Source organism: Nicotiana tabacum, chromosome 7, assembly GCF_000715075.1.
Source record: "Nicotiana tabacum cultivar K326 chromosome 7, ASM71507v2, whole genome shotgun sequence".
NCBI classification, from domain to species: Eukaryota; Viridiplantae; Streptophyta; class Magnoliopsida; order Solanales; family Solanaceae; genus Nicotiana; species Nicotiana tabacum.
The window spans coordinates 101,778,974-101,790,915 of NC_134086.1; the positions used below are offsets into that span (position 1 = coordinate 101,778,974).

The window sequence follows — 11,942 nt, forward strand, 5'->3', positions numbered from 1 at the left end:
TAATAATTTAAAATTGTCCCATATGCTAAAACATGTATTAAAATCAGATAATATGTCAATTATAATGGTTTAAGTGATCGTGCTAGAACCGCAGAACTCGGGAATGCCTAACACCTTCTCCCGGGTTAACAAAATTCCTTACTTAGAATTTCTGGTTCGCAGATTTCAAAAGGAAAATCGAATTTCCTCGATTTGGGATTTTAAAATAAACCGGTGACTTGGGACACTAGAAAACAAACCATCCCAAGTGGCGACTCTGAATAAAATAAATAAATAATCTCATTTCGAATAATGTCACTTTAATTGGAAAAACTCCCTATATATACCCTCCAGCGTGTAAAAAAGGAGGTGTGACACTCCATAGTACTATTGAGCTGCAACAAAGGCACTTTCAGCTGGATGATGAGAGATCTGTACTTCTCTTTGCTTCTCATCTCTAATAAGCAAGGAGTAGGTATGATTCAGTGAAGGCAAAGGAGATAGCAGAAGTAGATTGCTTCTAGGTGCTGCATAAGTGTCATTCAGTCCCATAAGGAACTGAATTAGTCTGCTATCCTGTTGAGATTTGTAGTTTTTGAGTTTACCACCACAACTACTGTCACAGGTACAGTGTTGGCATATATCCAGACTGTCCAATTCATCCCACATCCTTTTCAGCTTAGCATAATATCCTGCTATGTCCAAATTTCCTTGTGTTGACTCACTGATCTCCTTTTGTATGTGATAAAGTTGTGGTCCACTACTCTGACCAAACCTTTCTTCAAGCTCATCCCAGATTTTCTTGGCAGTCTTGGTGTACAGAACACTCTCTGCTATTGCCTTGGAAAGAGAGTTTAATAGCCAAGAAATGACCATGTCATTATAATGGGTCAAAGACTTGAAGTCATCAGAAGAGATTTTGGGATGAAGGTTCCATCAATGAGTCCTACTTTATTCTTGGCAGACAAAGCTATGAGCATTCCCCTTCTCCAACCCCCATATCCCCTTTTATCAAAAGGAGAATTAACAAGAAACATTCCAGGTGAATCAGAAGGGTGGAGGTAAAAGGAATGTGAGGAGTCAAGAAGTGCAGAAGCAGTTGTTCCCATCTGAGGAGAACTGGTTGCTGTGACAGATGCTGAAGGGAGCTCGACTTGGTCTCCCATGGTTGATTAGGATATAACCAAAAAAAATGGATTGAAGAAGAATCGAGCACTAAAGCTCTGATACCATGTTAGAAGAATAAGAGAATGAAGATGTGATTGAGAGAATTTTTTGTATATTTGATTGATTGAGATCTGTACAGAACTTGTCCTTATATACAAATAAACTAACTATGTCACTTGGCCTATGACTATTAACTATTCTATAACAAAATTATTGGACAGAAACAGAAAGAATAATTTATCTACAATAACCAAGAAATCTGCACGCGTTGTCTTGTCTTCTTCTATAACATGCCCAAGAGGCTTCAGACGAATTTGGGCCCAATAAAAATAGATCAACAATCAGCAGCACAAGCACTTTGAGCCCAAAAAACACCTGGAGCCCAATTGTGAAAAGAGTCCAAATCCCAAATCTCTTATACATGTGCTTTGTTTGGACAGAAGACATTCACCTCGTTTGTGTCCTGATTCTTCACAATTTCAGCTTCCTTTGCTTTCCAATTCTTCATGGAATCATCATTAAGTTCTGAAATTTATAAAGCTTCGATTCCTAACATGTTGTCAGCATCGAATAAGATTTGCTCTTATCTTGCCATGGTTACCCATTAAAAACATGTTTTTACCAGATAAAATAAATAAAATATACTTTGATGATTTACGTTAGATTTGTCGTGGAGAAACAGAAACTCAAACGCAAAAAAGGAGAAACATGTGATATTAATATTATGCGAAGTGTCTATAATAATGCAAAAGAGTCTTCTTGTGCTTTCTTTAAGTGCTCTATCAGATCAATCAATAAAAGCTTACAGTCTACTGATATCAATGCTCTCTTTTTCCTGATCCTTTAATGTACATAGATTTTATTTTTATCTTTTTGAAAGAAAAAAAAACATCTCCTAATTGTACTTTAATTTGAGACCAATAGAGTACTAATACAAATTAATCTGCATTTTCCTAATGATGTTCCATTTTCACCAAGTACTCAGATTTCAAAATGGAAATTCAAGACTTAATTGTGAAGTCAGTTATCATGAATTATTTGTTCATATAATTCACATGAAACATTATTACTATGATAATGAATTAATTTAGTGCAAAGATACAAATAGGTCTTTTTCCTTGAGATATGCTCTCTTTTCTTAGTTGATCGTAAAGCCTCAAATCAAAACTGTTCATCCCTTTTCCCTAAAAACATTTACATTTGGTAGTTAGCCACGAAAGATTTAGCAAATCTTACTTATTGGAGTATTTGAGTCATCGATATATTTTGCTAATCAGACTTTAATTTCAGACGCAAACTAAATCATAATTGTACTTGTGGAGTGGTCCCCACTAATCCCGGAAGAAAAAATAATGAACATAACACGTCCATATATATAAATATAAGATGTTTTAGAGACATTGAATTGAATATATCAATGGAGGCAATGTTATTCACCAACGTAGGGATACTGCTACCCATGGCTACCTCCAGAAGACCTCCACCTAATACCTGTTTTCCCTCTTTTACCCCTGGAAAATCATCAACAATATCCTGCCATTCTAAAGCTGAACCACCACTTAATCACTCTACTATTTCCACTAATCAGTCATCATCTTCAGATCTTAATCCCATTAGGCGTTCAGGGAACTACGAACCCACCACGTGGGATTTTGAATATATTCAGTCCATACACAATGATTATGTGGTAATTACATATGTTTAGCACGACTTTGTTGTTGTTATTAAAAAATCAGCACATATGAATATCGTCGTATCACTCAGATAAATTAATGTGATTTGTAACCTTTGCGTAGGGAGAGAAGTATATCAAACGGTTTAACAAACTGAAGAAGGAAATGAAGGAGAAGATGATGATATTGATTAATGAGGGATCAGAAGAATTAGATAAGTTGGAGCTAATTGATAATTTACAAAGGCTTGGAGTAAGTTACCACTTCAACGATGAAATCATGCAAATTTTGAGGAGCATATACCTAAATGCATCCTCAGGAGATTCATTATACGCCAGAGCCTTGAAATTTAGACTCTTGAGACAGCATGGTTTTCATATCTCTCAAGGTACTGCTTTTTGCCAAACTAATTTTCTTCTTCTTTTATATATATATATGTTCTGATATTTGGTCAAATTTATGCATGTTTTGACCACCATTTAATTTCTTATTCTCGTATTTTAGATATATTGAACGATTTCAAGGATGAGCAGGGTAACCTCAAGCAAAGTCTCTGTAAAAATATAAAAGGGTTGTTACAATTATATGAAGCTTCATTTCTCTCTACCGAAACTGAAAGCACTTTTCTAGAGTGCGCCAATATATTTGCAAAATCTCATCTACAGAATTATCTGAACAATCAAATATATGATGAAGACGATGTGACAGTCACACTAGTGCGCCATGCCCTGGAACTTCCTTTGCATTGGATGATGTTGAGAGTTGAGACAAGGTGGTATATAAACATTTATGAGAAAATGCCAAATGCTAATCCTCTTCTGCTGGAACTTGCTAAGTTGGACTTCAACATTGTTCAAGCAACACACCAAGAAGATTTAAGAAATCTATCAAGGTGAGAGATCGATCGAGTATTGATAATGTAAAAGTTTTTTACATGACTATCAGGTCATTTGATAAGTTATAATTAACTACCCATATAATAAGTAAAATTACTAACTTAACGAACAAGGTATATTATACGGCCTGTGGATATACAGACATATATTAGATATACAGACATGTCAAACACACTGATAGTGTAATTTTGTATATTATACGGCCTGTGGATACAAGTTAAATCCGAGATCCAGGGTATCTAACACATTAAATTTCATGTAAATTAAGGTGGTGGAAGAACTCATGCCTTGCACAAAGATTGCCATTTACGAGGGATAGAATTGTTGAAGCTTTCTTATGGATAGCGGGGATGATGTTTGAACCTCAAAAGAACCACCTCTGCCGAACACTGTTGACAAGGGTCACTGCTATGGCTACAGTTATAGATGATATTTATGATGTCTATGGCACTCTTGATGAGTTGGAACTCTTCACTCGTGCTGTTGAAAGGTCAGAAATTAGTCACTATGTCTGTAAACTTTGTGCATGTAGATTTATCAATTTGTTTCATTTTTATAATTTACTGACGGAAATTACTTCCTTCTTTAATTATCATCATAAGAAGTAATTATCTTTTTACGAAGATATATAAAGGTTAACTCTATGTACTAATATATAACCAGTATAAACATGATGAAGAGTTAATCTTGAATACTCTTGTTAGATATTTTGAATTTCATGCTTAACACTAACCACTACTTGATTTATATAATTGCATGTCCCAAAATGATGAACAAATGACGAGTTTATATTTACCTTTTAATTTCATGAAAGGACTATTTATAGCTTTTCTGCTTTGAATTCACGCATGTTCATCAATTCTCTAATTGTATTTTCACTCTTTACTTAATAAGAGATATATGTACGCTTCTCTTAGTTGTTACACCTTTATTAGTTTTGTTAATAGCCCTTCCTCATTTGATTTTTTTTACATTCAGAATGGACCTAAAAGCGATTGACCATCTTCCAGACTATATGAAAGTATGTTACCTTGCACTCTTCAACACTCTCACTGAAATTGCCTATGAAGTACTCAAAGAGCAAGGGATCAACATCATACCCTACCTTCAAAAATCAGTAAATATATATACTTTTTTCTATTTTGAATCTTTTGTATTTTAATTTATTAATTCTTAATTCATTGTTTTTCCACTTACCATTAATCTGCTTATTTTTATTAATAATTAGTGGGGAGATTTGTGCAAAGCTTACTTACAAGAAGCAAGATGGTACTACAAAGGGTATATACCAACTCTGGAAGAATACATGGATAATGCATGGATTTCAGTTGGAAGTCTTGTTATAGTATTCAATGCATTCTTCTTTGTCACCAATCCAATTACCAAAGAGGCGCTGGAATACTTAAGCAAGTACCCTGACATTATTCGTTGGTCTGCTACAATTATTCGTCTTGCTGATGATTTAGCGACAACATCTGTAAGATTTTTTAACCCTTACCTATGATATAAACTTTATGTGCTCTCCATAATATTATTCGACTGCAGATATACCTCCTTTATTTTAAAATCATGCACTTGAACCTCTTGTGTAACCAAAATAGAGTACATGTTCAAAATTACGAAGAAAGTTAATTACAATTAAAAATCATGTGTATTAATTGTATAGTTTTTCAATATATGGGTTGTTTATACAACTGAGTTATATTGCCCTTGGAAAAGTTTTGAAGTACTGTTGACAAACGAATTCAATGTAAGGATCTAATATTGAACGAATTGTGATTTAAGCTTGTATCCAAATTCACGTTTTCTTGGGTTGGGAGTATGGTACAAACAAGTGCAATGAAATTACGTCTAATAAAATATACAGGGTCAAGTTCCTCCTTGGCTCCTTTGAAATAAAACTTAAATTTCTTTAGATTCTAATTTATATAGACATAAAGAATTCGTCGATTATAGGTCAGTGTAATTTTACTTGTTATTAGCAAATTTCCCTTATTTTTCAAAGCAACCAACTTATTATTAGCAATTATGTGCATTTATTTTTTAAACAACCTATTAGTGTATTTTTATATATAAATTTTTAATACACTGAGTTAAACTCTTTCCATTTGAGATCAAAGTAATTAGAATTCAACGCAAAGCTCAAATTCACTGGGCTTCAAAATATTATACGTAGTATATTATATATAGTGTATATTTCCTGTTACTTCAGGATGAAATGAAAAGAGGTGATGTTGCCAAGTCAATTCAATGTTACATGAATGAGAAGGGTGTTTCCGAAGAAGATGCAAGAAAACACATCAGTTCTTTGATAAATGAAACATGGAAACTGATCAACACGGCTCAACGGGAAAATTCAATATTTTCTGAAGCATTCATTAGATGTGGGGTAAATATTGCAAGAACGGGACAGAGCATTTACCAGTATGGAGATGGGCATGGAATTCAAAATTCTATGATTGAAAATCGCAATTCCGAATTATTTTTTGAGCCCATCAAAATTTCAGTTCCATAAATGCCTCCTCTATCTTTAATACTTTGATGCCTAAAGTGCTTCTCGTAATGTTCGGTTTTTACATGTATGCTTGACGAGTTTTATACTATATTTTACACATTTCTTATCAAGAAAAGAATGTTACAAACTTTAGTATTTCTTAAATGTGACTATATACTATAATTTCAGACAACTTGTTGGGCTTTCAGAATATTCAACATCCGGCCTAAAACAAAAGGCATAGACATGACCCAATTATTTATCTCTTGATAACATTTAACATTAGTAGCTCTTTGTAATAGTTAGCTAATATTAATTTTGTACCTATTTTTGTAAGACTTAAATCGGGTTATCGGGTTACTATAAATACAGGAGGGCCCGGCTATATTGAGCAGCTCGTTCATTTCAGTCCATCGATTATGTCGTTCTCTAACAGGAGAGTTCTAGAACCCTAATCCTCCATTAACAGACCTTCAATTTGTTCGATTCTTTCATTGTTAACATCGTATCATAGCGATGAATCCGTTTGTCCTCATCTTCTTCTATCGAGCGGTGTTATCCCCATTCGAGTTCGTCAAGTTTCCATTTTTGCTGAAGCTTTGTGTTTTTTTCGCTGCTGATTTCGGTCAAGGATGCATTTTTTTTGGATTCGTCTATATTTTCTCGCCATTGACAGTGCTACAATGCTGGTTTACTCCTAAATTTCTGGTGTTCGTCGAAGTTCTTCTCCAGTCGTTTGATCTAGGTTTTTTTTTTTGTGTTTGTCGAAGTTCTTCTCTAGTCGTTCGGTCCAGGGTTCTTTTTCGAAACTGTTCGGAGCTTCATCGAAGATATTAACTGCATATCCAGTCCTTTACTTCTTCAAGTCGCGAAGAAGGCTGGTATTTCTATCTCTTATCCGTATTGTTACATACAAATTGTTAGTTCGTATCTTGTGGTTATTAATAATTATTGACAATTGTTTGCTGGGTTAAAGTTTCTTACTTGAATCGCTGTGTGACTACACTATGCTTTGTTATCATGACTGGTACTACTAATTCATCTACCAGTATTGGTGGATCTTCTAAGTATACTTCTGACCCTTCCTCCCCTCTATTCCTTCTTTCGTCTGATGTTCCCGGAGTGTCTCTGGTATCTGTTCCTTTTTCAGGGACTGGATTTGGAGGTTAGAGACGTAGTATGATAGTATCCCTGTCTGCTAGAAATAAGATAGGGTTTATTGATGGGTCATGTGTCAAACCTGATGCAAATTCACCTGAGTATAAGCAATGGAATAGATGTAATAACATGGTTATATCGTGGCTGACTAGTTCCTTATCTCTTGATATAACTGAAACTGTCCAATATTTTGAAACAACTGAAAGTATTTGGAAACAGTTAAATAGTAGATATGGGAGTGCAAATGGGACTAAAGTGTTTGAGTTAAAGAGAGAACTTGCTTCTACTTACCAAGGTTCTCTAGACATTGCCTCGTATTTTAACAAACTTAAGAAGATATGGAATGAACTGGGGGGGGGGGTTAATGTGCAGCAACCATGCAAACTCCTGCATTTGTGCAGCTAAAGAGGTCTTCAGAAGGAGAAAGAATAGGACAAAGTCCATCAATTTCTTATGGGTCTGAATGAGGTGCATGTGGGTGTTAGAAGCAATTTGCTAATGAGGCAACCATTACCATCTCTGGATAATATATACAATATTCTTCTCCAAGACAAAAACATAGGCAAATTAATCTAACTTTTCCATTTGTCTCTGAGTCAGCCTCCTTTAATGTCAATTCTGGTGTAAACAAACATATTCAGCCTTAACTCAACATCCAGTTTCAGGGACACCAAAGACAATTCAATCAGAGGGTGAACTTTGATCAATCTAAGGCTAATACTTTTTGTAAATATTGTAAGAAACCTGGGCACTCAATTGATAAATGCTACAAGTACCATGACTTTCCTCCCACTTTCAAGGTTGCTAAAGGAAGAAGAACAGCTACAAATGTGAGCATAGAGTCTGATTCTTCTGCTCCTAATCATCTTCCTGGTAGTCAGACATCTCTCCATACTGCTGCTACTAGTGATCAAGGTTCTCTAGTTCCTGGTTTAACTAAATAGTAGTATTCCCAGTTGATTTCATTACTGCAGCAAACTCATCTCTCTGATTGTGGGCCTCAACCTAACATCATGAGTTCTGCCAATTTTCCTAGTACTTTACTACCCAAGAATATCATTTATAGTTTCAATTCTACTTTGCTGAGTACATCAGATTCTTTGACTTGGATAGTTGATTCTGGTGCATCTGACCATATGACTTCTAACAAAAACTTTCTTATTAATATCACTCCATTACCTATTCCCTTTCTTGTTTCCCTTCCAAATGGGTATAAAGTTAACGTTACATGCACAGGTTCTTTTGTCTTAACTGAGTCTATCATTCTTCAAAATGTTCTTTATCTTCCTTCTTTTAAACATAATCTCATCTCAATGCACAAACTTACAGAACAATTTGATTGCATAGTTCAGTTTACCAAAATATCATGCATCATACAGGGCCCTTCTTTGAAGAAGCTTCTAGATCTTGGTAAATTGGACAGTAGATTGTACAAGTTTGTGTGGGAGAAACCTTCTCAACAACAGTCTATCCCATCATATGCCTGTAACAGCTTACCATCATGTCTGATTCTAGTTTTTTTCCTTGTTCTGTAAATACATTGTATTCCACTTGTAATAAAGCTGCTATAAATACAACTGACATTGTTTGACATCATAGACTCGCTTATGTTCCTTTTGCTAAATGAAATGCATTCCTGAAATTTCTTCTGTTATTTCATCCACACAATCATTTCCATGCATCATTTGCCCAATGGCTAGGCAAACTAGGCTACCATTTCCTGATAGTTTTATTCATAATTGTAAACTTTTTCAACTTATACATGTTGATACATGGGGACCATACCACACTGCTACTTACTCTGGTTCTAAATACTTTCTTACCATTGTTGATAATTTTTTAAGAAGTACATGGACTCATTGAATGGGTTATAAAAGTAATGCTTTTCCTCTTTTGAAAACTTTTGTCCTAATGATTCAAACTCAGTTTCATGTCACCATCCAGAAAATAAGATCTGACAATGCCTTAGAACTGGGAGCTAGTAAAGCTGCTACTACTTTCTTATCTGACCAAGGAATTATTCATCAAACTAGTTACCCACACACACCTCAATAAAATGGTGTGGTAGAAAGAAAGCATAGAATCCTTCTTGAAGCTTCCAGAGCATTACTTTTTCAATTAAAAGTTCTAATAAGATTCTTGGGTGATTGTTTACTCACAACTACATACATTGTCAACAGGCTTCCATCTCCCTTACTTCATAACAAATCCCCTTATGAATTGTTGTTTGGAAAAGCACCAAGTTACTCTCATTTAAGAACCTTTGGCTATATTTGCTATGCTACTATTCCAATTCCACATAAGGATAAACTAAAACCTAGAGCCATTCTTTGTATATTCCTTGGTTATACTTTTGCTAAGAAAGGTTATAAACTGTTTAATCTGAACTCTAGGAAATGCTTTGTTTCTAGAGATGTCATTTTTCATGAGCATCACTTTCCGTTTTCTCCTGATTTTTCCTTTCCTGATATCTCTGCAGTTTTCCCACCTGCCTCCCCATATCCAGTAAATTCTCCTGTTTCCTTCTCCTATGATGAATCCCATCCTGTTTCCTCTTCTCTTTCCTTTGAATAACCTGCTCCACATGTCTTTTTACCAACTTCCAGCCAAAGTGAACCTGTTCCTTCTCCTTCTAATTCCACTTCTCCTTCTCCACCTGCTCTATCCTCACCTGCTCCTACTTATTCTTCTCCTACACTTGCTTCTCCTTTCAATCCTGATTTTTCCCCTACTCCTTCTGCCTCTTCTCCTTCCTTACCCTTCAGAAAGTCTGCTCGACTTCATACCTAACCTTCCTATCTTAAAGATTACGTCTATCAACTTCCCAATTCCTTTTCTGGCTCTATTACTCAGCAAGCAGATTTTGAACCTTAAACATATTCTCAAGCTGCTCCTATTCCAGCCTGGCAGGATGCCATGACTAAGGAATTTGAGCCTTTAGAGGCTAATCATACTTGGGATATTGTTGAACTACCTGAGGGTAAGAAACCGATTGAGTGCAAGTGGGTTTATAAAATTAAATATAAGGCTAATGGTGATGTGGAATGATACAAGGCTAGACTTGTGATTAGGGGGGACACAGAGGTTGAAGGGGTTGATTTCAATGAGACCTTTTCTCCTGTGGTGAAACTTTCCACTGTTAAATGCTTAATTGCAGTTTCTATTAAGAAAAACTGGCCATTGTTTCAACTTGATGTCAATAATGCATTTCTTCATGGTGTTTTAGATGAAGAGATTTATATGAAATTACCCCTGGCCTCTCTGTTTCTCCTTCTTCTTTTGTTCCTTTAATTTGCAAGTTAAAGAAGTCTCTTTATGGTTTGAGACAGGCCTCTAGGCAATGGTATGCCAAGTTATCTCAAGCATTTTATTCTAGGGGCTATCATCATTCCCCTAATGACTATTCTTTGTTCATCAAAGGGTCTCCTGGTCATTTGGTAATACTGACAGTATATGTTGATGATGTTATTGTTACAGGTGATGACCTGCCTGAAATTTCAGTTCTGAAGCAATTTTTAGACAATGAGTTTAAAAATAAAGATTTAAGTTCTTTGCATTATTTTTTGGGGATTGAAGTTTCTGTTATGCCTTCTGGTCTTCTTTTAAATTAAAAGAAGTTTATCATTGATCTCCTAAAGGAGTATGATTGTTTGTAAGCTAACTCTATTGTCAGCCCCTTAGAGTTGAACCAAAAACTCAAAGCTGATGTTGGCACTCTTTTGCCCAATCCTGAGAGGTACAAAAGTCTTATTGTTGAAACTATTGTTTCTCTCGCACACTCGCCCAGATATTTGCTTTGGAGTTCAACATTTAAGTCAATTATTACACACTCCTAGAGTTCCTCACATGCTGGTAGCTATTCATCTTCTCAGGTATCTCAAGGGCACTATTGATCTTGGGCTTTTTTACTCTAACTCTTTCGATTTCTCTGTGAAGGCTTACTTAGACAGTGATTAGGTTGCATGCCCTGATACTCGCAAATCTGTTACTGGCTTTTGCATTTTCCTAGGTGATAGTCTTATAGGTTAGAAATTCAAGAAACAACCTGTAGTGTCATTGTCTTCGGCTGAAGCTGAATATCGCGCACTAAGCAAGGTCGTGGCAGAGTTATCTTGGTTATCTCGGCTGTTGGCTGATCTTGATGTCTTATCTTCTTCTCCAATTTCTATCTTCTGTGATAATATGGCGGCTATTCATATTGCCAAGAATCTAGTCTTTCATGAATGCACCAAACACATCGAGGTGGACTGTCATTTCCTCCAAACCAAGCTAGCTGAAGGTCCCATTCAACTGTTCCATGTCTCCACTACTAATCAGCTTACTAACTTATTCACTAAGTCATTGCCTGGAGCTACTCATCGGTTTTTTGGGCAAGTTGAAGGTGGTCTCCCCCTCCAACTTGAAGGGGGGGGGGTGTTGGGCTTTCCGAATATTCAACATCCGGCCCAAAACAAAAATCATAGACATGACACAATTATTTATATCTTGATAATATTTAGCATTAGTAGCTCTTTGTAATAGTTAGCCAATATTAATTTTGTAGCTATTTTTGTAAGACTTGAACCGGGTACCGGG

The 11,942-nt window shown here is 35.6% G+C and overlaps 3 protein-coding genes across 3 annotated transcripts; 2 read left to right on the top strand and 1 right to left on the bottom strand.

Annotated features, from left to right (window-relative positions):
• Window positions 1-366: 366 nt before the first annotated feature.
• Window positions 367-855, bottom strand: LOC107785942 (uncharacterized). The gene has a single exon (XM_016607370.2). It carries the CDS (start codon window positions 853-855, stop codon window positions 367-369), a length of 489 nt encoding a protein of 162 aa, XP_016462856.2.
• Window positions 856-2,564: 1,709 nt separating this feature from the next.
• LOC107785945 ((-)-camphene/tricyclene synthase, chloroplastic-like) lies at window positions 2,565-6,374 on the top strand. The gene is made up of 7 exons (XM_016607373.2): window positions 2,565-2,833; window positions 2,943-3,207; window positions 3,324-3,711; window positions 3,984-4,205; window positions 4,694-4,832; window positions 4,944-5,192; window positions 5,928-6,374. The coding sequence occupies exons 1-7, from the start codon at window positions 2,573-2,575 to the stop codon at window positions 6,228-6,230; spliced, it is 1,827 nt and encodes a 608-aa protein (XP_016462859.1). The 5' UTR covers window positions 2,565-2,572; the 3' UTR covers window positions 6,231-6,374.
• An 855-nt stretch (window positions 6,375-7,229) lies between these two features.
• Window positions 7,230-9,941, top strand: LOC142162202 (uncharacterized). Its single transcript, XM_075218524.1, has 7 exons — window positions 7,230-7,374; window positions 7,423-7,662; window positions 7,769-7,824; window positions 8,108-8,282; window positions 8,463-8,603; window positions 8,697-8,898; window positions 9,548-9,941. The coding sequence occupies exons 1-7, from the start codon at window positions 7,230-7,232 to the stop codon at window positions 9,939-9,941; spliced, it is 1,353 nt and encodes a 450-aa protein (XP_075074625.1).
• The last annotated feature ends 2,001 nt before the right edge of the window (window positions 9,942-11,942 follow it).

Excerpts from the sequence above, each read along its gene's own strand:
- LOC142162202 (XM_075218524.1), top strand. The coding sequence starts at position 7,230 with ATGACTGGTACTACTAATTCATCTACCAGTATTGGTGGATCTTCTAAG. Across the intron at positions 7,375-7,422 it reads TTCAGGGACTGGATTTGGAG|GGTTTATTGATGGGTCATGT; the intron begins GTTAGAGACGTA and ends GAAATAAGATAG. Across the intron at positions 8,283-8,462 it reads TGCTGCTACTAGTGATCAAG|ATTCTTTGACTTGGATAGTT; the intron begins GTTCTCTAGTTC and ends TGAGTACATCAG.
- LOC107785942 (XM_016607370.2), bottom strand. The coding sequence starts at position 855 with ATGGTCATTTCTTGGCTATTAAACTCTCTTTCCAAGGCAATAGCAGAG.
- LOC107785945 (XM_016607373.2), top strand. The coding sequence starts at position 2,573 with ATGTTATTCACCAACGTAGGGATACTGCTACCCATGGCTACCTCCAGA. Across the intron at positions 2,834-2,942 it reads CCATACACAATGATTATGTG|GGAGAGAAGTATATCAAACG; the intron begins GTAATTACATAT and ends ACCTTTGCGTAG. Across the intron at positions 3,712-3,983 it reads GATTTAAGAAATCTATCAAG|GTGGTGGAAGAACTCATGCC; the intron begins GTGAGAGATCGA and ends ATGTAAATTAAG.